Consider the following 24,414-nt stretch of genomic DNA (forward strand, 5'->3'; position numbering starts at 1 on the left):
TTTATAACCCAGATTGAGGGAGTGGAGAGGGATTTCTCTGGCAGTATTCAGGGGTGGAAGACAGGTACCTGTAAAACGCGGTAAGTATTTTTGTTCCTTGTATTTTATCAAATTAATATAATTATTTGATAAATTAATGTTATTAAATTCATTAATCTAGCGATCATAAGGAAGGGATAATCTGAGTGTAGTATTGGGGACAATTTTTCCTAAAATGTCAGCTAATGTCCACAACCCTAATCAACAAAAAAACAAAAGATACGCAACCTAATGCATACAATGATTATTATCATGGTTCTACGAGACACATTCTAAAAAAGTTTCTGTGAGTGTGGCAATGCTTTACGAATATGTTTACCTTACCTTTGGTAACGACGTATTTGTATTAATTGACAGACAATGCCGGGGGTGATAAATATGGACGAGTTGACAGACCTGGATAAGGCTAAAATGGAAAGAGACCAAAAGAAGATTGAAGTCAAGCTTGAGAGATGGATGGTACGTTTGACCACTTTACTTTGATTGATCATTTTTCCAATTGTAAAAGTAATTTATATGTAATAACAATAAGTGGAATAGTAATAGATTTGTACTGTATTATTTTAAACATGGATAAAAAGCCATGAAATGTTCCAAAGCGGAATGGATTGGTCATCAAAAGAGACTGTAATGACAGGTAGCCTAGCGGTTAGTAGCCAGTAACTGAAAAGTCGCTGGTTCGAATCCCCGAGCCGACTAGGTGAACAATCTGTCCATGTGCCCTTGCGCAAGGCATTTAACCCAAATTGCTCCAGTAAGTCGCTCTGGATAAGAGCGTCTGCCAAATGACTAAAATGTAAATGCATTCTTGATATTACAATTGTGTGTGTTACATGTTAACCCTTCATTTGTACGACAGATGTCTAAGTGCTGTACTGAGTTTATGGAGGCCGTTCAGGCCGGTGTAGAAGAGGACACCCTGGTCAAAGGAATTGCAGAAGACAAGAACCCATTCAAGGAGTTGAAAGGCGGATGTGTCGTCTGCTGAAGAGGACAGGAGTCAGAACAGACAGCGGAGCTTTTCTTTCACCGATTAGACCCTCTAGTGCCCAAGGATATTCCCCCTTCCTTTGAAACATAGCTGGATCACCAATAGCCAACCGAGAGGAGATGGTAAAAAAAAAAAAACAGATGTACATAAATCTAAACCTCATGAACCCATGTAAATGAATCCTTCTAGATTGTGCTCCCTCCTTGGTGTGATGCAGTAAATAAGGGTTGTTTTTGGAATGATTGTCAGAGCTTTGTTGGATGGTTTATATTGTCAGTAAAGAGCTTGTCTCCCATAAGTCTGTCTATAGTCTGAGTGTGTACCATCTGTTTCATTATTGGACAAAACCACAGTCATTAAATGAGCTTGTTTACAACTACAAGTCACCCTGAATGTTTTGTGAAAGACAGAGTACTTTTATAGGCTTGTAGACACATCCATTCTTAAAAGGTGGTATTGAGGAATCTGGCATCAATGGAAAAAAAGTTGTTATGAAAGTAAGGAACAGGTATGTTATGGGCAGCTCACCTGCCATTATAAAATCCCCCCCTTCTAGCCTAAAGCTTGCTACTTTGCCTGCCATGACCTACTACTACTACATATATGCCGCGTTCAAAACAACTGGGAACTCGGAAAAATACGAAATCAAATAATGACGTCGGTGATCTTCAGGTCAGAAAGGCTGATCTCTAGAAAGAGGCCCGAGTTCCCGAGTTGGTATTCCGAGTTTTTTTTTCCGAGTTCCCAGCTGTTTTGAACGCACTAAAGTCGAAAGTCGGAGATATCTGAGTTCCGAGCTCCCAGGTGTTTTGAACGTGGCAATATCCTATGTGACACGACCATTTGCGCATGTGCAGCTCATAGACCCACACACAACAGAAACTGTCACTTGCACAGAAATGGCTCTGCGACTGAACTTGGCAGCAAGCCGTAATTTCTCCAAATTAACCTCGTTTAGCAGTACAAGGAAGCTGACTGAAAATGTGTCATCTAAACCCAAAACCGCCAGTGGTTCAGAGATAACGGCTGATCATTTACTCTACACACCAGAGCATTTTGCACTGAAGGAATCTCTTAAAAAGGTACGCAAGACTGGTAGCCAGTTAGTTAGCATAGCATTACAACAATGAAACAGAATAAAGAAATCATGATTCAATTTAACACAAAGTTATTACTAATATAGCTTTCGTGGATATGAATATTGGTGGTATAACTTGCAAATGATAATGGCATATTACAAAACATGAAAGTAGGTGAGAGGTCACTAGCAGAAAGGCTAACTCGACACAAACGACTTTTTTTCTATTCGTATCATCTGAATAAAGTTTAAGTTCTATCCTACGACATTTTTTCGCAATATTACAAGCTTCTCAACCTAAACAAAACAGCAAAAGCTGCATTGTTTTGATACAGCCTTGTGGGAGAAAAAATAAAAGTCCACCGACTGTCACGTGACGTCTGTTTGAACTTGATATAAATACAATACTTTGTATAATGTTATTGTAGTCCTTTACATTATATATTTGACAATGTATCACTCATTAGTTTTATCCCACTTATAGACCACCAAATGTAGCCCTCAATATGGTTGAAACATGTTGCTGCATGGTTGAAACAAAGATCTCCATGTTTCTGTCACGATCATCGTCAATGTCATTCAAATATCAATGTCATTCATTCAAACTGCCAAACATCAAGCACATTTCATATTCATGCACAATTGTCCCAATGCATTAATAACTGGAATTTTGTCAAATCTGAACCAGTATCTGTGCATTAGAGACCTCATGAATGGTCTTGTTACCACCTTATTAATAGCAGAGTGTAGGATGTGTTGATCAGTTGATTGACAGGTGTAGGACTGTAGAACGATAAACTAGAAACGTTCCTCTAGTATGGATGCTCACCAACGTTTTATAGTTATGTAGCCTATTGTTTATCATTAGTTATCGTTATAGTTATTGGCTTGGTGGATGGCCCGGGCCTTAACTCTGACACAACACAACTAACATTATTATCACAACAGAACTAGCCTACTAGTAAGTAGCTAACGATAGCGAACTTGAATTAAAATTAGAATTTTATTCTCTATGAATTGACTTTTTCAAATGATTTACTCTTGCAATTTTGCAAACATTGTGCTGCACTAGGGACATGAAGCAGAAGTCGAATCCATCACTTCCGTTGTTTAGCTGTGCCCATTGCAACCCTCGAAAATGAGGTGGAACGTCATTTCCAAACATTCTAAGAATGTATGAAAACTTGAAAATGTACATATCTAAGTGCTAGCTTGTCAGACAATGTAAAAAATAAATAAAATGTAATATTCTTCCTGTGGGTGTATATGAACAGATTTGAATAAGATTTAATATAGTCAGGTCCACTTTAATGTTTATCATGAGTGACTCTATAGATAATGAGTCAGGTGTATGATGCCTAGTTGGGACCAGAGCCATGTATTTAGAGAGTTGGGCCAATGCAGATTCTTCATTATGATGCGTTTACATGACACTTCCAACATTCTATGGCTGCCATGTTAGCTCCCTATTAACCTTCTATGGGGAATATTTAAACAATGCTATGTAACTGAATGTCAAGAATTAGAACAATATTCTAGAAGTTGGCCTAACTCTCTAAATAAATGGCTCTGGTTGGGACTAGGCATAGACTAAACTCTACAGTACCTGCAGCCCTCTAAGACTATGGCTGCCTTCCGCTTTGCTACATGACTAGGCTAGACAGTCACCGGGGACAAAGAGCTAAAAATATAGAGAGCCCATAAAAAGAAGGAAACCAAGACTGGGAGGTAGATGGAAATACAATTGTTTTCAATTGTGACTTAAACCTCAAAGGATGCAGGGAGGTTGAAAATGAGATGACATGTGGAAGATAGAAAGGATATAAAAGCAAAAAGGAAACAACTCACCAGTGGGACATATGGGAACTGTAGTTTATTACAATAATACAGTTGAGGGTTCCGTGCATTGTAAACTTGGGAGTGGTACACAAAAGGGTTACGAAAAATCCAGAATGTCAGAAGCTCATAATCACATTGCAAATCCAATCAGAATATTCTAACCTGTTCTACCCTACGTTCCATTTTAGAGTAAAGTAGAACTTCTGAGATTCCTCAATTTCAAATCCTCGGCTCAATCATTTGTTTGACATTTTAAGATGTTGAAGAAATTGTGATAAATCAATTCTGCCTACTTCACCCACCTCAAATCTCCTTCATCATGCTGATGACTGCCCTAAAAACATGTTTACGTGATGTTACTGGAATGTTATTGCACTGCTCCCAGCTAGGAGTGAAACACAGCCATGTCAGGGGAAAGTAGTGTTCTTGACAGTGCTCTTGACCCCAACTCACAATTCACAGCTCTGCGATGTGAAATTGTTCTGGTATGCAACCCTACCAGTCAACAATAACCTTTGTGAATGATTTCTAGTCCCAGTAGACATTTCCCTTTCCAAGACCTAGCAGATCCTCCCTATCCCCTTCCTCAGGATTTGAACTGTTATTTCAGAGGAAGAGCCGGACCCGTACTTTGCTCATAGCTGTCTGTTTGTCATTTTGATTATACTGTGCTTTATTTCTCACATATTTATAACTCATGCATTCCTTTGGAGTGAGTGGAGTGTGTATAGTGTTATTGTTCTGGACAATCCAGAAAGAAACTCGTAGGTTATAGGCCTACCTGTCCAATACTCGTAGGTTATAGGCCTACCTCTCCTGTACTCGTAGGTTATAGGCCTACCTCTCCTGTACTCGTAGGTTATAGGCCTACCTCTCCTGTACTCGTAGGTTATAGGCCTACCTCTCCTGTACTCGTAGGTTATAGGCCTACCTCTCCTGTACTCGTAGGTTATAGGCCTACCTCTCCTGTACTCGTAGGTTATAGGCCTACCTCTCCTGTACTCGTAGGTTATAGGCCTACCTCTCCTGTACTCGTAGGTTATAGGCCTACCTCTCCTGTACTCGTAGGTTATAGGCCTACCTCTCCTGTACTCGTAGGTTATAGGCCTACCTCTCCTGTACTCGTAGGTTATAGGCCTACCTCTCCTGTACTCATAGGTTATAGGCCTACCTCTCCTGTGCTCATAGGTTATAGGCCTACCTCTCCTGTACTCGTAGGTTATAGGCCTTCCTCTCCTGTACTCGTAGGTTATAGGCCTACCTCTCCTGTACTCGTAGGTTATAGGCCTGCCTCTCCTGTACTCGTAGGTTATAGGCCTACCTCTCCTGTACTCGTAGGTTATAGGCCTACCTCTCCTGTACTCGTAGGTTATAGGCCGACCTCTCCTGTACTCGTAGGTTATAGGCCTACCTCTCCTGTACTCGTAGGTTATAGGCCGACCTCTCCTGTACTCGTAGGTTATAGGCCTACCTCTCCTGTACTCGTAGGTTATAGGCCTACCTCTCCTGTACTCGTAGGTTATAGGCCTACCTCTTCTGTACTCATAGGTTATAGGCCTACCTCTCCTGTACTCGTAGGTTATAGGCCTACCTCTCCTGTACTGGTAGGTTATAGACCTACCTCTCCTGTACTCGTAGGTTATAGGCCTACCTCTCCTGTGCTCGTAGGTTATAGGCCTACCTCTCCTGTGCTCGTAGGTTATAGGCCTACCTCTCCTGTACTCGTAGGTTATAGGCCTACCTCTCCTGTACTCGTAGGTTATAGGCCTACCTCTCCTGTACTCGTAGGTTATAGGCCTACCTCTCCTGTACTCGTAGGTTATAGGCCGACCTCTCCTGTACTCGTAGGTTATAGGCCGACCTCTCCTGTACTCGTAGGTTATAGGCCTACCTCTCCTGTACTCGTAGGTTATAGGCCTACCGCTCCTGTACTCGTAGGTTATAGGCCGACCTCTCCTGTACTCGTAGGTTATAGGCCTACCTCTCCTGTACTCGTAGGTTATAGGCCTGCCTCTCCTGTACTCGTAGGTTATAGGCCTACCTCTCCTGTACTCGTAGGTTATAGGCCTACCTCTCCTGTACTCGTAGGTTATAGGCCGACCTCTCCTGTACTCGTAGGTTATAGGTCTGTTTGTTATTCTTGGCTAGTAGAGGAGCTGGTTCTCTTTATGTTGCTATCACTCCTTGCACAATCTTTTGGAATAGGCATTTTGGGGAGGCATTTTACATTGGCAATTGTTCATTTGTCTTGAAATGCTTTCCAACCCCCACGGAAAGCCAGAACTTGTGCTTTACTCTGGTTAAGATTCTAGAACAAACTCCATTATGAACAGTGACTCATGGCCCCTAACAGTGGTTTATGCACTGAAGGAAGCTGCATTAGCCTAAATTAGTAATTTTCCCCACTTAACTGTATAATTATGGTGGTTTTAATTGCTTTTAATTTGCTCTATACCTGCCATTGGAGAGTTGTTGTGCTCCACAGCAACGCTTGAAAGCAGATTAATGGACGGGTTTGTCAAGGGTCTCTACATTAACTACCAAAATGGGATTGGGAGGAAGCACACGTAGTTGCCTAAAATCTAACTATTTTATGTAGGCAGTATTAACTGTTTTGAACATTTCCGCCCAAAAGCAGGTCCATTTTTATGAGGATATAGATTTAGCGAAACAATTTTGAGCCTGAATTTCAGGTGGCTTGTTGAAACTAATTATGCATCGTAGATTACATGCGTATAGGCTATTAAACACTTAAAAGCTCAAGCAGGAAGCACCAGCGACTCGGTCAATAAAGAAGTGGTCAGATGACGCAGATGCTAAGCTACAGGACTGTTTTCAGTAACTGGCTTCATCAATAAGTGCATCGATTACGTCGTCCCCACAGTGACCGCACGTACATACCCCAACCAGAAGCCATGGATTGCAGGCAACATCCGCACTGAGCTAAAGGGTAGAGCTGCCGCTTTCAAGGAGTGGGAATCTAACCCGGATGCTTATAAGAAATCCAGCTATGCCCACCGACGAACCATCAAACAGGCAAAGCGTCAATACAGGACTAAGATTGAATCGTACTACACTGGCTCCGATGCTAGTCGGATGTGGCAGGGCTTGCAAACTATTACAGACTACAAAGGGAAGCACCGCCGCGAACTGCCCAGTGACACGAGCCTACCAGACGAGCTAAATTACTTCTATGCTCGCTTCGAGGCAAGCAACACTGAAGCATGCATGAGAGCATCAGCTGTTCCGGATGACTGTGTGATAACGCTCTCCGTAGCCGATGTGAGTAAGACCTTTAAACAGGTCAACATTCACAAGGCCGCAGGGCCAGACGGATTACCTGTACGTGTACTCCGAGCATGCGCTGACCAACTGGCAACTGTCTTCACTGACATTTTCAACCTGTCCCTGACTGAGTCTGTAATACCAACATGTTTCAAGCAGACCACCATAGTCCCTGTGTCCAAGAACACTAAGGTAACCTGCCTAAATAACTACAGACCCGTAGCACTCACGTCTGTAACCATGAAGTGCTTTGAAAGGCTGGTCATGGCTCACACCAACACCATTATCCCAGAAACCCTAGACCCACTCCCAATTTGCATACCGCCCCAACAGATCCACAGATGATGCAATCTCTATTGTACTCCACACTGCCCTTTCCCACCTGGACAAAAGGAACACCTATATGAGAATGCTATTCATTGACTACAGCTCAGCGTTCAACACCATAGTGCCCTCAAAGCTCATCACTAAGCTAAGGACCCTGGGACTAAACACCTCCCTCTGCAACTGGATCCTGGACTTTCTGACGGGCCGCCCCCAGGTGGTAAGGGTAGGTAACAACACATCTGCCACGCTGATCCTCAACACGTGTGCCCCTCAGGGGTGCGTGCTCAGTCCCCTCCTGTAGTCCCTGTTCACCCATGACTGCATGGCCAGGCACGACACCAACACCATCATTAAGTTTGCTGACGACATAACAGTGGTAGGCCTGATCACCGACAACGATGAGACAGCCTGTAGGGAGGTCAGAGACCTGGCCGTGTAGTGCCAGGATAACAACCTCTCCCTCAACGTGATCAAGACAAAGGAGATGATTGTGGACTACAGGAAAAGGAGGACCGAGCACGCCCCCATTCTCATCGACGGGGCTGTAGTGGAGCAGGTTGAGAGCTTCAAGTTCCTTGGTGTCCACATCACCAAAAACGATCATCGTCCAAACACACCAAGACAGTCGTGAAGAGGGCATGACAAAGCCTATTCCCCCTCAGGAGACTGAAAAGATTTGGCATGGGTCCTCAGATCCTCAAAAAGTTACACAGCTGCACCATCGAGAGCCTCCTGACTGGTTGCATCGCTGCCTGGTATGGCAACTGCTCGGCCTCCGACCACAAGGCACTACAGAGGGTAGTGCGTACGGCCCAGTACATCACTGTGGCCAATTTTCCTGCCATCCAGGACCTCTATACCAGGCGGTGTCAGAGGAAGGCCCTAAAAATTGTCAAAGACTCCAGCCACTCTAGTCATAGACTGTTCTCTCTGCTACCGCATGGCAAGCGGTACCGGAGCGCCAAGTCTAGGTCCAAAAGGCTTCTTAACAGCTTCTACCCCCAAGCCATAAGACTCCTGAACAGATAATCAAATGGCTACCCGGACTATTTGCATTGTCCCCCACCCACCCCCTCTTTTAAGCTGCTGCTACGCTCTGTTTATTATCTATGCATAGTCACTTTAACTCTACCTACATATACATATTACCTGAATTAACTCGACTAATTTGTGTCCCCGCACATTGACTCTGTACTAGTACCCCCTGTATATAGCCTCACTACTGTTATTTTACTGCTGCTCTTTAATTATTTGTTATTTTAGTAATATATTTTTTTACTTATCTATTTTTTACTTAACATTTATTTTTCTTAAAACTGTGTTGTTGTTTATGGGCTTGTAAGTAAGCATTTCACTGTAAGGTCTACAGCTGTTGTATTCGGCGGGTGTGACAAATACAATTTGATTTGATAGTAGTTGTACTTTTAAGCTCTTCTATTGTGAACTCTATTCACCTTAAAAAAAGAACACCATCCATCTCATCATGCTGTTTAACATTGAGAATGAGGTTAACATCTAAATATGTAGGCATCATCTCCCCCTAAGAAGTGGTTGAGTTGGCAGAGAAAATGTGGGATCTTGATAGTGTCTTCTTAAGTAGTTTTCCAGCACCCTATTCCTTGTACACTGAGTATTATTACATATGGGATAGACACTGAGTGTACAAAACATTAGGAACACCTTCCTAATATTGAGTTGCACCCCCCCACCCCTTTTTGCCCTCAGAACAGACTCAATTCATCAGGGCATGGACTCTACCAGGTGTCAAAAGCGTTCCACAGGGATGCTGGTCCATGTTGACTCCAATGCTTCCCACAGTTGTGTCAGGTTGGCTGGATATCCTTTGGGTGGTGGACCATTCTTGATACACACAGGAAACTGTTGAGTGTGGAAAAACCCAGCAGCGTTGCAGTTCTTGACACACTCAAACAGGTGCGCCTGGCACCTACTACCATACCCCATTCAAAGTCACTTAAATCTTTTGTCTTGCCCGTTCACCCTCTGAATGTCATGGAAAGAGCAGGTGTTCTTAATGTTTTGTTCACTCAGTGTATTGGGCACTGTAGTGCACTACATAGGGAATAGGGTGCCATTTGGGACGTACCCATGGTACCAAGGCTCTCTTGACACTCACATTTCTCCAGAACGGGAGTGTTTCCTCATCCCTTCAATCCCTAAGAACAGTCTTCAAGCATGACATAGGGGAGTTTGGCCCCGCGATGAAGGGAATGCTCTCAGGTGGATTTAAGAGAGATTTTCGTAATCCATAGTCATAAAAATGTCCTCTTGGAAATATATTACTGTAGCTTTATATGGAGGATCTAATGTTGCACTTAATGTGAACCACTTCATCTTCATGCTACTTGATGCCTGCACAAATCTCTGTATGTCCATGTACTGAAGCGGTATACTGTAACTGGTACCGTTGGTATTAGGGCCATTCCATAGGGAAATGAGATTTTAGGTTAGGCTAACATTGTTAGATGCAAACAGGCTTGTTAGTCTCAAACTATATTATAGTTGTTTCCCTCTTAATGTCCAGAATGACAAGAATTTGGATTTGGTTTGGGGAGCTAGGCTACATGTTGACACACTAGGCCTATCTCTATCTGCAGTCTTGTGAAACTGCAATATTTAATGAAGGCTCGTTGACAGCGAGTGTAAAGGACAGGTGGGAAGTAGCACGCACAATACCATCCCCTCCTTATCATAGCATGTATTCATCCATATGAGATTTTCTTTCAGTATGTTTTGTGTTCATTTTGTATTCATTGATATTTAGACCTTAGTCTAGCAGTCTGCCAGTGACGGATTACATAGATTTAAGTACAGGTAGAACAGGACTACTGAAAATAAGGTTGACGACTTCGCATTTATTTACAACCATGTACCTTTCTTAAGTGTTCTGATAAAATGGTGAGTCAATTTCCAAGTACATTTTCAGGGGGAAGATAAGCTATTTATATTAACATTCATTAGATTGGAATGAAATGTCCCCTGTAGCTCAGTTGGTAGAGCATGGCGCTTGCAACGCCAGGGTTGTGGGTTCGTTTCCCACGAGGGGCCAGTATGAAAATGTATGCACTCACTAACTGTAAGTCGCTCTGGATAAGAGCGTCTGCTAAATGACGAAAATGTAAATGTAATGTAAATGTTAGTCTCACACACCCACACCATTGGCATACATATCCATTCTCACACATACAGACAACCTACGTCCAGGGCACACCTAGTCTCTTGACCACACAGACATGTACCAAACCTACGTCTATGTGTTTGTCATCTTTCCATCTATCTTTGTCTGTGTTGTAGATCATCAACCAGGATATCAACCCCTATGTGGACCAATGGGAAGCAGAGGGGATATTTCCTGCCCACAAAGTCTTCAAGCTCCTTGGAAACGCCGGGTTTCTGGGTGTCAACAAGCCAGTTGGTACGAACTTCTTCTGTCTCTTCCTCTATGAAATTAAATTGTCTCAAATCACCCAGTTAATAACTTTTTCTGAGCTATTTCTTTGCCTGATTCTGATTAATTTGTGGGAAATTATGCTTAACCTATTTCACGTTCTCCCCCTTATAAAACTGTGTCAGTTGAAAGCACTTCCCTTTGAAGAGAAGAGGACGGCTAATTTCAGACGATAAAGATGGTTTCATTAATTGAGTGTTTTCATGAACATTCACCTGAATCGGAGTGAGACGAGGAGCAGCATGAAAATAAGAAAATGGTGAAGCCTCATTCCCCGTGAAAGGGTCTCGAAAGATACAGCAGCAGCAAGCGATAATGGGTTCCTCATAGACCCCTGAGCGCCCAATGTGTCAAACTAGGCACTGCTCTTCATCAAAACTCAACAAAAGAGCCTCTCAAGGGCTAGCGTGAGAAAATGAAGTTGAGTAATTTCGTTGCATACCAGACTCAAGATGATTTATATGCCTAAAATGACATCATTTTCATAAGAAAAGTTAAGACGTGCTTAGCATGTCATTCTGGCTTTGGCCCAGAAGTAGCGACCATATTGTGGTGAGTGTAGATATTTGTAGATGTTTGGAGTCACATCTCACAAAACCTGTTAGTCCTATCTCCATTCCAGATACTGTCCTTTACCACTGTGAAAAAACGATGATACTTTTTGTCATATTTTAATAATCCAGACAGTATATGGTATAAGACGTTTGAGAATTTTTAAAGTGATGATTCATTCCAAAATCTAATTATGTCAATGTTTTCGGACCTCCAAGTCCCACTACCCACCAATCTAGATCCAAATACTGCATATCAACCCCAAATGACTAGAAAAGACAACTCATCTTGACATTAGTCCCCATAGATGTCAAAACATCTAACAAACTTTGATTTTAAAGTGAAATACTACAGAGAACAATGCAGTGGGTGTTGTTGTCGTGGTGGGCCCTATGGGGAAATTGGCTCATAAATCTAGCTAAGTCAGAGGAGAGTGGGGCGAGCAGCATTACAAAGTGCTAACTACAGAGCCCTTCAGCATTAACAGGCTGGATTAGAGAGAAGGGGGACAAGGAAGTCTGTCCCAGACACACCAGATCACCAGATGGTATATTAGATCATCTCTTTATGGTTAATCCCACACTGTGTCAGAGAGAGAGACTACCGCTGAGACGAGACACATATTGCTAATAGCCTATATTGCTGATAGCCTATATTGCTGGCAGGCCTACTTGTGTTATTATTGTATATATTCAAGAATACCACAAGAGTTGAGGATACACTTTTTGGAACTTTATCTAGACTTGATCAGAACAGACGTTACAGGACATTGGAATCTCTCTCTTGCACCAGCTTACATACCAATGTAAACTGGTGCAAGAGAGAGATTCCAATGTCCTGTAACATACCCCATAATATACCCTGCTTGCTTAGCGAGTACCATTTCCTCCAGATTTGGCTCACACAAGGTTTGAACCCAGGACCTCTGTCTTGCTGCTAGTAAACGTGACCGTGACTGCCCTCCTGAAGTGTCTTGCCAGTCGGCACCATGCGAACAAAAGTCACTCCCGTTTAGCAACTGTAAATTGCTTTGGCACAATAGGCATCAAGTCACTTGCCGATAATGTTGCATACACCGTTGCGTACAGCATTTGAAAGGTCTATCATTTTCATCAAACACACAATCAAAGTTAACATAAGCCCTAGATGCCCAATTGCCCAATTTATGGCATTTTAACAATGTGATATTGCACTCCAAGTGTATAACTTGAAATAACATGATGTAGGTAATTAAATAAAACATATTTTTTTATTAGCCTAGTGGTTAGGTGTGCTCTTTAGTGTATTGTCAGCTGGGTGTTCAACCAGTCTTTGCTGGGAACACTAGTTGCTACCGTAGGCGCACACCAGGTGCTTTCCATTTTGCCCTGGTGAGTCAGTACTGCCAGCAGCTGCCAATGCCGAACCCCGGCGGCGGTTAACTAACCCGGAAAACTCAATATCTGAGTTTGGGTCTGTGGAACCCTTGGTGGAGGAAATACCAGAATGATCTCCAGCCGTCTTGACACTGTCTTGCCACTGGATACAGATGACACTGGACGAGAGAGTGAGGTCGAAGCTGCGCAACTCTCCCTCACTTCAAAGCGCAAGTCATGAAACCATCACCCATAGTCCTGTGGCTTTCGGCGAATGATGAAGCTGTAGCCGTGGTCTCGCACACAGGTTATTGGGTCGCTTTTCACTGGACTGAAGCAGCAGTGGAACTGAGTGTCTGAGCAGTACTATTCAGGTTCACACTGCTCATCTCCCCAGCATGAGGAAGGGGCTAGAAAAGGTGCCCTAAACATTGTCTGCTTTACTTTACCCTGACCAGCCTACCGCAGCTGGAAGGGATCCCAACTCAGCAGTGGAACAAAGAAAAGAAAAGTGACACCACTTAATATTGGTGCTTGGAATGTGCGCACACTTATGGACACTGCTGGACCAAACAGACCTGTGAGACGTACACTCTTGTAGGCAGAAAACGTGCCAGATACAAAATGGACATTGCCGCCATAAGTGAGACCCAGCTAGCTGACACGGGACAGATTGCAGAAGTTGGAGCCGGTTGCACCTTCTTTTGGAGTCGGCATGGAAAATAGGTTTTGGTTTTGCAGTAAAATCTCACCTGGTCAACCAACTGTCAAGCTTACCTAAGGGTATGATGACCCTGAAGCACCATTTACCAGGCAAAAAGCAGGTCACCATCATAAACAATCTTCAAACTACCCAACCACAAGAAAACAATATGGATGTACAGTCCAAACACTGGCATTGATTGACAATGGCATTGTCAGGAGGAGAGACAGACAAGATGTCAAGGGTGAAAAAGGCCATGTGCGATGCAGAATGCTGGATAGATCACCGACTCATTATCTCCAAGCTCAACATCCAGATCAAACCTCCCAGATGTCCACAAGGCAAAATATCCTCTAAAGGACTCAACATCTCTCGGCTGAAAGAGGAGAACATCCGGCAGCACTTTGTTGAAGCCCTAGACCACTGTTTGGAGTCCTTATGCCTTGATTCGGAAGACGCTGAGGCAGATTGGACAGCTTTCATAAATCTGCTGCATTCTACAGTGCTCAAAACAGTTGGTGCCGCCACACGCAAACACCAAGACTGGTTAGATGAGAATGATGCAGAGATTCAGGCACTCCATGATGATAAACATCCGAAGGACTGTCCAGTTCAAGCTTAGAGCTATGCAGGATGCTTGGCTCAGTCAGAAAGCAGAGGAGATTAAATCGTATGCCAACAGCAACAACACAAAGCATTTATACGATGCACTCAAGTCAGTCTATGGCCCACAACCCTCAAGAACCTCACCTCTCCTGATTGCGGATGGAACTACACTGATCAGAGAGAGAGAGAGAGAAAATCCTTGCCAGATGGGCTGAACACTTCAACTCAATAAATGAAGAAGCAATCAACAGGCTGCGGCAAGTTGAAATGACCCTGTCTCTTGCAGACCTACCCACCCTGGAGGAAACAAAAAAAAGCATCTGTCTCCTCTCATTGGGAAAAGCTCCAGTAGCTGACACCATACCAGCTGAAATCTACAAGGTGGGAGGGCCTTGTTTGGTTGAGAAGCTAACCGGCCTCTTCCAGTCATTGTGGAGACAAGAAGCTGTCTCTCAGGAGTTTAAGGATGCCTCGATTATCCACCTCGACAAGAGGAAAGGCAATCGCCAAGCCTGTGACAATCACAGAGGTATATCCTTGCTGTCAATTGCTGGAAGAATCTTAGCTAGAATCCTCCTGAACCGTTTAAAAGAACACCTAGACCAAGACCTGCTGCCCGAAACCAGTGTGGCTTCAGAAAGAACTGTGGAACAACTGACATGGCGTTTGCAGCTTGCAAACACCCAAGAAAAATGCCAGGTGCCATACTCTGACCTGTACCTCACCTTTTTCGACCTGACATAGGCTTTTGACACCATAAGGGCCTCTGGAAGATCATGGCAAAGTTTAATCACAATGGTGTGTCAGTTCCATGATGGCATGATGGCTAGTGTGCAAGATCACCAAGAGTCCTCTGAGCAGTTTCCAGTCACAAACGGAGTGAAGCAAGGCCGTGTTCTAGCACCAACCTCGTTTAGCATGATGCTCTCCACCATGCTGCAAGATGCCTTCCCAAATGACCACACTGGGATCCGTTTCATCTACCGCATTGATGGGGGGCTTTTCAACCTGAGGAAGATGCATGCCAAAACAAAGGTGGAGGAGGTGACTCTCCGCGACCTCTTGTTTGCAGATGACTGCACACTAGCTGCTGGCTCACTTGCTGACCTGCAGATCCTCATGGACAACTTTTCATCTGCCTGTGACAACTTCAGCCTCACAATCAGTACAAAGAAGACCGAAGTTATGTACCAACCTGCCCCCGGTAATCCTTACGTGACCGAACCATCTCTGTGAAAGGTCAGACAAATTGACTTACCTTGGTAGCACAAGTGTTGTGTCCCGTGTGGTTCACATAGACGATGAAACAAACAACAGCATCACCAAGGCTAGTGCAGCCTTTGGCCGTCTGCCAGATTCTGTGTTTTATTTTTACCCACTTTTTCTAGTCTGAGATGTTTTGTGGTCTATCCCCAATATAAAGCTTGCCTATGCTAAAACGTTGACTAACGTGGCAAGCTCTCAAAGTATGCTGTATGAGTCTGGTTAGATTGATTGGAATGGGAGAGGATTACACCGACCAGGAGGCTTAGGCCTGTACTGTTGGGATGGAGAAATACCAGATGGACTGGGAATGGTTTTCACAGAAGAAATAGCCTTATTGTATGGGACACCTTTAAATGTGCCTTTAGAGGCCATGCAATTCAGTACTCATCTCGAAAACAAAAGCAATTTAGGTCAAAAGAGTCCACACTAACAAAGGAAATAGAAGGTCTAACAGAACAGATAGATAGCAATAAAAACTGTAACATAGAGGCTCAGAATAAATTAGAGGAAAAACAAAAATAAATTGAGAAACTTATTCAAGAAAGATCAAGTGTAATATATTATAAAAATAAAGCAAACTGGATGGAATATGGGGAAAAATGCACCAAATTATTTTTTAATCTTCAACATAGGAATGCTACCAAAAATAATTTATTGAAACTGGTTACCCATGATTCACCAAATGATATTTTGAAGGAGGAAACAAAGTACTTTAAGCATACGTTTTCGTTTGTCGCCTCCATCTCCTCTAACTGAAGCAAATTGTAGAGATTATTTTTCTATTGATAATGTAAAATTAGCAGCCATGCAGAAAGACTCATGTGAAGGTGAAATTACAGAGGAGGAATTTCTGGATGCAATTAAAGTCCGGGAAAACTCCAGGGTTGGATGGCATACCAGTCGAGGTATACCAAACCTTTTTTGATATACACAGAGGACCGTTATTAGCATGTTTTAACCACTCCTATGTAAATGGTAGATTATCAGACACTCAAGAAGAAGGTCTGATTTCATTATTACTGAAACAGGATACAAGTGGAAAATATAAAGATCCAGTCCATTTAAAAAATTGGAGGCCCCTAACACTTCAGTGTTGTGATGCAAAAATTCTAGCAAAATGTATAGCGCATAGAATTAAAAAGGTATTGTCGGACATTATTCATTCTAATCAGACAGGTTTTTTACATGGGCGATACATTGGAGATAATACAGTGAGGGAAAAAAGTATTTGATCCCCTGCTGATTTTGTACGTTTGCCCACTGACAAAGAAATGATCAGTCTATAATTTTAATGTTAGGTTTATTTGAACAGTGAGAGACAGAATAACAACAAAAATATCCAGAAAAACGCATGTAAAAAATGTTATAAATTGATTTGCATTTTAATGAGGGAAATAAGTATTTGACCCCCTCTCAATCAGAAAGATTTCTGGCTCCCAGGTGTCTTTTATACAGGTAACGAGCTGAGATTAGGAGAATACTCTTAAAGGGAGTGCTCCTAATCTCAGATTGTTACCTGTATAAAAGACACCTGTCCACAGAAGCAATCAATCAATCAGATTCCAAACTCTCCACCATGGCCAAGACCAAAGAGCTCTCCAAGGATGTCAGGGACAAGATTGTAGACCTACACAAGGCTGGAATGGGCTACAAGACCATCGCCAAGCAGCTTGGTGAGAAGGTGACAACAGTTGGTGCGATTATTCGCAAATGGAAGAAACACAAAAGAACTGTCAACCTCCCTCGGCCTGGGGCTCCATGCAAGATCTCACCTCGTGGAGTTGCAATGATCATGAGAACGGTGAGGAATCAGCCCAGAACTACACGGGAGGATCTTGTCAATGATCTCAAGGCAGCTGGGACCATAGTCACCAAGAAAACAATTGGTAACACACTACTCCGTGAAGGACTGAAATCCTGTAGCGCCCGCAAGGTCCCCCTGCTCAAGAAAGCACATATACATGCCCGTCTGAAGTTTGCCAATGAACATCTGAATGATTCAGAGGAGAACTGGGTGAAAGTGTTGTGGTCAGATGAGACCAAAATGGAGCTCTTTGGCATCAACTCAACTCGCCGTGTTTGGAGGAGGAGGAATGCTGCCTATGACCCCAAGAACACCATCCCCACCGTCAAATATGGAGGTGGAAACATTATGCTTTGGGGGTGTTTTTCTGCTAAGGGGACAGGACAACTTCACCGCATCAAAGGGACAATGGACGGGGCCATGTACCGTCAAATCTAGGGTGAGAACCTCCTTCCCTCAGCCAGGGCATTGAAAATGGGTCGTGGATGGGTATTCCAGCATGACAATGACCCAAAACACACGGCTAAGGCAACAAAGGAGTGGCTCAAGAAGAAGCACATTAAGGTCCTGGAGTGGCCTAGCCAGTCTCCAGACCTTAATCCCATAGAAAATCTGTGGAGGGAGCTGAACGTTCGAGTTGCCAAACGTCGGCCTCGAAACCTTAATGTCTTGGAGAAGATCTGCAAAGAGGCGTGGGACAAAATCCCTCCTGAGATGTGTGCAAACCTGGTGGCCAACTACAAGAAACGTCTGACCTCTGTGATTGCCAACAAGGGTTTTGCCACCAAGTACTAAGTCATGTTTTGCAGAGGGGTCAAATACTTATTTCCCTCATTAAAATGCAAATCAATTTATAACATTTCTGACATGCGTTTTTCTGGATTTTTGTTGTTATTCTGTCTCTCACTGTTCAAATAAACCTACCATTAAAATGATAGACTGATAATTTCTTTGTCAGTGGGCAAACGCACAAAATCAGCAGGGGATCAAATACTTTTTTCCTCACTGTATTTGGCTAACTATTAAACTAACTGTTTAGCAGTTTTATGGCTTGGGGGTAGAAGCTATTCAGGGTCCTGTTGGTTACAGACTTGGTGCATCGGTACCGCTTGCCGTGTGGTTGCAGAGAGAGCAGTCTATGACTTGGGTGGCTAGAGTCATTGAAATTGTTTAGGGCCTTCCTCTGACAGCACCTGGTATATAGCTCCTGGATGGCAGGGAGCTCGGCCCAAGTGATGTACTGGGCCGTACGTACTACCCTCCAGCGTCTTGCGGTCGGTTGCCAAGCAGTTGCCATACCAGGCGGTGATGCAGCCAGTCAGGATGCTCTTGATGGTGCAGCTGGATAACTTTTGGAGTATATGAGGGTCCATGCTAAATCTTTTCAGCCTCCTGAGGGGGAAGAGACGTTCTTGTGCCCTCTTCACGACTGTGTTGGTGTGTGTGTGGACCATGATAGATCCTTATCTTCAGATGACGACACATTTTTTGCTGAGAACGATGAGGGACTTGTAGAGCGCAGGGATAATTTGAAATGCAAACATGAACGCGGTGCGAGTGTGGAGTGTTGGAATGAAAGTTCTAGGGCATAAAGGCAAATAAGGGTAACTCAGGCCCTTTAGTACCAAGCAAGCACAAGCTTAAACTTCTATTTCAAAGCTTTTCATTTCTTGGAACATCTCTTTCTTGGCGCTGTGGTACAGTACAAAACAAAATCTGGCAGATATCAACGTATGAAACATTCACATTTAGACTATTTATTTATCCATAGGTCACGACCAACCCACTCCAGTTTCTACAAATGATATCCACGTTTGGAGGCACTGTACTGGAGCCAGCCTTCACATTAATAAAGCTTCAGAGCCAGATTGCTCTTCAGCTGATTATCTCATAGGAACAAAGCTCTACGGCTCACAAACACAAACACACCCCTTTTCTTCCAGAAGGAAAATAACCAGAACAGGAAAGTGTTGCCCAGGCAACGGGGAGCAGAACATGGGTGACCTTTCCCTTCCTGTGTGCGTGTGCGTGTGCGTGATGTTATTCCACGCCCAGTCAGGACAGTGGGATCCAGAGTTCAGCCTCTGACATTGGCCCGTCTCCGGACCGACTTACGAGGCTTGGCAACCCGGACGGGTTTTCCACTGGCCAGCATTTTTCTGATAGTTCTGTTATGATGGTCCAATGTTATGTTACCCCTGACTTTCTCCCTCGCTGTCCTCCACTCTTCATCCTTAGTCATTACATTTACATTACATTTAGCAGACGCTCTTATCCAGAGAGACTCATGTAGTAATAACATAATTATATTACACATACTGTACAAGTAACTCGTTATTATTGTACTAAGCTAAGGGATTAATGAGTACACTTACTTTTTTTGCATTCTATTTTACTTACTGTAGAATTCTCATTATGACGTGTCATTGGAATACATTGTAGTCCAGTGAGCCAATTGGGTCTATCATTGTGGCAGTCGTCATTGATACACCCATGAGTGATTCATTGGTCTAGAGACTTCCCATGTTCGCCTCCCTCTGGAGTCACGGCCAATTAAATGGTTCGCTCTCAGACAACTATTCCACTGATTTACAGTGTGTTTAATCTACATGCATGTTCAATACAGCAATCGATGAGGATGACTGTCTGTCTTAGAAACCCATTGATTTGCTACACTCTCGAGCACTACTCTCATATTGTTAGGGCTCATTTTGCAATAGAGGGGCTTATAATGGAGTTGGTTGACCTTATGAAGGGCTTATGTAGACCTTATGAAGGGCTTATGTAGACCTTATGAAGGGTTTATGAAGGCTTCATTAAGCCCCTCATGTTTTGTTGGTTTTAGGTGGGTCAATGTTGTGCTATAGTAGGACCCCGTCCTGTAACAACACACATGTAAGGGATATTTATGGCTGACAGTGATTCTGTTTGCTTTCCTTCGTTCCACTATCACGTCCGGCTGTTTTGCTAAAATTCTAAAACTGCATTTCCCTCCGTCTATATTGTCCTCCACAGGGTTCCAGGCCTGTCACACATTTATCTCCACACAGCTGTGCCCATTTCCTCTATTTTTTCCTCTAGTTTCTGGCCCTGATTTTCAGTGTTTTCCTTGTCCTGCCACAGTTTTCCCCCTGGCTGCAATATTCTGATAGCCATTTGGCAGGTGACTCTGACCCTTCTGTCTGGAGAGGAGAGAAGAGAACTCTCTGGTGTCAGTGTTCTTGTTGTTCTTCATCCTCGTCATCATTAGTGTCTCGTTTTATCCGTGACTACACGGTTTGTGGTGTTCATAACTAACATGATGAAATATGACAGAGGTGTCAGACTGTTGTCATGCTCCCATTGAATTACTGTATGGTTCCAGTCGGCAGATTAGAGCTAGTTGATTAATGTAAATTGTCCAATTTTGATATTCCAGTGAGAAGTAAATAAATCATTTCTAATGTATTCTATTTTCTGTGTCACCTTACAGATGCTTTTGGAGTGTCATTGAGTACAAACACACATAAATACTTTCCTAGCCTTGATTATTAGGTTGCCGGGCAACCAGGCTACTAGGATATGCTAACGTTATGCTAAAGCCTATATAATTGATTTTGTAGTACAATAAAGTTACTTTAAGATGATTTGGACGTGAAGTGCGGAAAATGCTAATATAGGAAATATTGACTTGCATTGGATTGTGCCAAAAAAGCAAAAAGGTTAGCATTTGGAGACAGTGGCTAGGTAAACTAAAAGCATGGATTGCTGTCTTACCATGTCCATAGACTGCTTATAGGGTAAGGAAACCAATATGTCATGTTTTAATGTGGATCACTATCCCTTTAAGAGGGTGTTTGTATGTTATGTGTCCTAGGTGAACTATCCCTTTAAGAGGGTCTTTGTTTAAGTTTCAAGTTTTAATGTCACATGCACAAGTACAGTGAAATGCCTTTCTTGCAAACTCAAAACCCAACAATGCAATAATCAATAACAATGTATTACTAGAAAAAAACACATGAGAAATAAGAATAGGAAATATTAAATACACAATTATGTAAGTAAGCATACTATATACGGGAAATATTTAAAAAGTCAGTTCCAATACCATACAGTGAGGGAAAAAAGCATTTGATCCCCTGCTGATTTTGTACGTTTTCCCACTGACAAAGAAATGATCAGTCTATAATTTTAATGGTAGGTTTATTTGAACAGTGAGAGACAGAATAACAAAACAAAAATCCAGAAAAACGCATGTCAAAAATGTTATAAATTGATTTGCATTTTAATGAGGGAAATAAGTATTTGACCCCCTCTCAATCAGAAAGATTTCTGGCTCCCAGGTGTCTTTTATACAGGTAACGAGCTGAGATTAGGAGCACACTCTTAAAGGGAGTGCTCCTAATCTCAGTTTGTTACCTGTATAAAAGACACCTGTCCACAGAAGCAATCAATCAATCAGATTCCAAACTCTCCACCATGGCCAAGACCAAAGAGCTCTCCAAGGATGTCAGGGACAAGATTGTAGACCTACACAAGGCTGGAATGGGCTACAAGACCATCGCCAAGCAGCTTGGTGAGAAGGTGACAACAGTTGGTGCGATTATTCGCAACTACAAGAAACGTCTGACCTTTGTGATTGCCAACAAGGGTTTTGCCACCAAGTACTAAGTCATGTTTTGCAGAGGGGTCAAATACTTATTTCCCTCATTAAAATGCAAATCAATTTATAACATTTTTGACATGCGTTTTTCTGGATTTTTGTTGTTGTTATTCTGTCTCTCACTGTTCAAATAAACCTACCATTAAAATTATAGACTGATCATGTCTTTGTCAGTGGGCAAACGTACAAAATCAGCAGGGGATCAAATACTTTTTTCCATCACTGTATTTACATGTGCAGGGGATACTGGAGTGATGGAGGTAGATATGTATAGGGGTAAGGGGACTAGGCAACAGGATATAAGATAAACAGTGTAGCTGCAGCTTGTATGTGAGCGGGTGTGTAGAGTCAGTATAAATGTATGTGCAAATTATGGAGTTAGTGTTTGTGTGTGTGTTGGAGTGACAGTGTGTAGGGCCCTGTTAGTGTGGATAGAGACAGTGCAAGGATTGAAATAAAAGGTCAATAAAGATACAAGGTTAACTCAGATAGTCCATGTAGCTATTTTGTTAGCTATTTATCAGTCGTATTGCTTGGGGATAGAAGCTGTTCAAGAGCCTGTTGGTGTCAGACTTGATTAATCGGTACCTCTTGCCGTGCGGCAGCAGAGAAAATAGTCTATGGCTTGAGTGGTTGGAGTCTTTGACGATTTTCCGGACCTTCTTTTCACAGCGCCTGATATAGAGGTCCTGGATGGCAGGGAGCTCTGCCCCAGTGATGTACTGGGCTCTCCGCACAACCGTCTGTAGCACCATGCGATCGAGGGCGGTGTTATTGCCATACCAAGCAGTGATGCAGCCAGTCAATATGCCCTCAATGGTACAACTGTAGAACCTTTTGCCAAACTTTTTCAACCTCCTGAGGGGGAAGAGGCACTGTCGCGCCTTCTTCCCGACTGTGTGTGTGTTTGGACCATTTTAAGTCTTTAGTGATTTGGACACCGAGGAAGCTGTCGACCTGCTCCGCTGCCGCCCCGTCTATGTGGATGGGGATGTGCTCGCCCCCCCGTTTCCTGTAGTTCATAATCAGCTCCTTGGTCTTGCTGACGTTGAGGGAAAGGTTGTTGCTCCAGCACCACACTGCCAGGTCTCTGACCTCCTCCCAGTATGCTGACTCATCGTCGCCGGTGATCAGGCCTACCACCGTCATGTCGTCAGCGAACTTGATAATGGTGTTGGAGTCGTGCGTGGCCACACAGTTGTGGGTGAACAGGGAGTACAGGAGGGGACTAAGCACACACCCCTGTGGGACGCCTGTGTTAAGGGTCAGCGTGGCAGAGGTGATGTTGCCTACCCTCACCACCTGGGGTCGGCCCGTCAGGAAGTCTAGGATCCAGTTGCAGAGGGAGGTGTTCAGACCCAGAGTCCTATGCTTGGTGATGAGCTTGGAGGGGACAATGAACAGCATTCTCACATAGGTATCCCTCTTATCTAGGTGGATGAGGCCAGTGTGGAGAGCAATTGAGATTGCATCATCTATGGATCTGTTTGGGCGGTATGCAAATTGGAGTGGGTCTATGGTGGCTGGGATGGTGGAGTTAATGTGTGCCATAACCAGCCTCTCAAAGCACTTCATTATTACAGAAGTGAGTGCTACAGGGCGGTAGTCGTTGTGTTTATGTGTCCTGTGCAGAGTATGGAGGCCTGGGCCTGGACTTCAGCTACAGTATAGCCGTGTCAGAGGAGCTGGGCAACATCCGCTGTGGAGGCATCCCCATGGCCATCGGAGTCCAGACTGACATGGCCACACCTGCCCTGGCCAGGTAATGTATATACTGCACCCATCTGGCCCATAGCCATGCTATTTTCATTATGAGCCAATCAAGCAAGTAATTTCATTTGAATTTTTGTATAATATTTGATTAGAGGAAAATAAAAACATACGATCACATCGTTCCTCCCCCCTAATCCTTCAGAACATTCCCTTTTGACCCCCCTCCCTCTATCTCCCACCCCTACCCTTCCCAATGACATTTAATTTCTATGGTAAACTTAAAGTATGAAGAAAAAAATGTATGCACTCACTAATTGTAAGTCGCTCTGGATAAGAGAGTCTGCTAAATGACTAAAATGTAAAATGTAATGTAAACTTAATCAATTAGTCTCTGTTTCCCACTGACACGCACACACAAGAAACATTTGTAAAGTAAAGCTTTTGTGAAGACTTAGAGACCACCCACTCTTCTGAAATCTTAGTTTCAACATGCACACCAACAATCCAAAACTAGGACTTAGTGGCTTCAATAAGTAATCATTTACAGATGTTTAAATACTTTAGAATATATCATGTTGTTGATGATGAGTCAAGCAGCTGTATGCAGGCTATTCATTATACATAGCACTTTTTCTACTTGCCCAGAGTCAGATGAACTTATGGATTCCATTGTTATGTCTCTATGTGCAGTTTGAAAGAAGTTGAAGGTAGTTTTCAAGCTAACGCTAACTAGCGTTAGCGCAATGAC

The 24,414-nt window shown here is 43.2% G+C and overlaps 2 protein-coding genes across 2 annotated transcripts in view; both read left to right on the top strand.

Moving 5' to 3' along the window:
* Positions 1–399: 399 nt before the first annotated feature.
* LOC311112487 (guanine nucleotide-binding protein G(T) subunit gamma-T1-like) lies at positions 400–1,027 on the top strand (the record flags this gene model as incomplete). The annotated part of the gene is made up of 2 exons (XM_084155622.1): positions 400–498; positions 899–1,027. 2 exons carry the CDS (start codon positions 400–402, stop codon positions 1,025–1,027), a joined length of 228 nt encoding a protein of 75 aa, XP_084011748.1.
* An 868-nt stretch (positions 1,028–1,895) lies between these two features.
* Positions 1,896–24,414, top strand: part of LOC311118248 (putative acyl-CoA dehydrogenase 6) — a 32,814-nt gene continuing 10,295 nt past the window's right edge. Inside the window, exons 1-3 of the mRNA XM_084157606.1 lie at positions 1,896–2,112; positions 10,872–10,992; positions 23,586–23,715. Coding sequence (XP_084013732.1) covers positions 1,930–2,112; positions 10,872–10,992; positions 23,586–23,715 — 434 coding nt within the window. The 5' untranslated portion in view covers positions 1,896–1,929. The remainder of the gene's footprint in view (positions 2,113–10,871; positions 10,993–23,585; positions 23,716–24,414) is intronic.

The sequence above is a fragment of the Coregonus lavaretus genome (genome assembly GCF_964263955.1).
Source record: "Coregonus lavaretus genome assembly, chromosome: 3".
Classification (NCBI taxonomy): Eukaryota; Metazoa; Chordata; class Actinopteri; order Salmoniformes; family Salmonidae; genus Coregonus; species Coregonus lavaretus.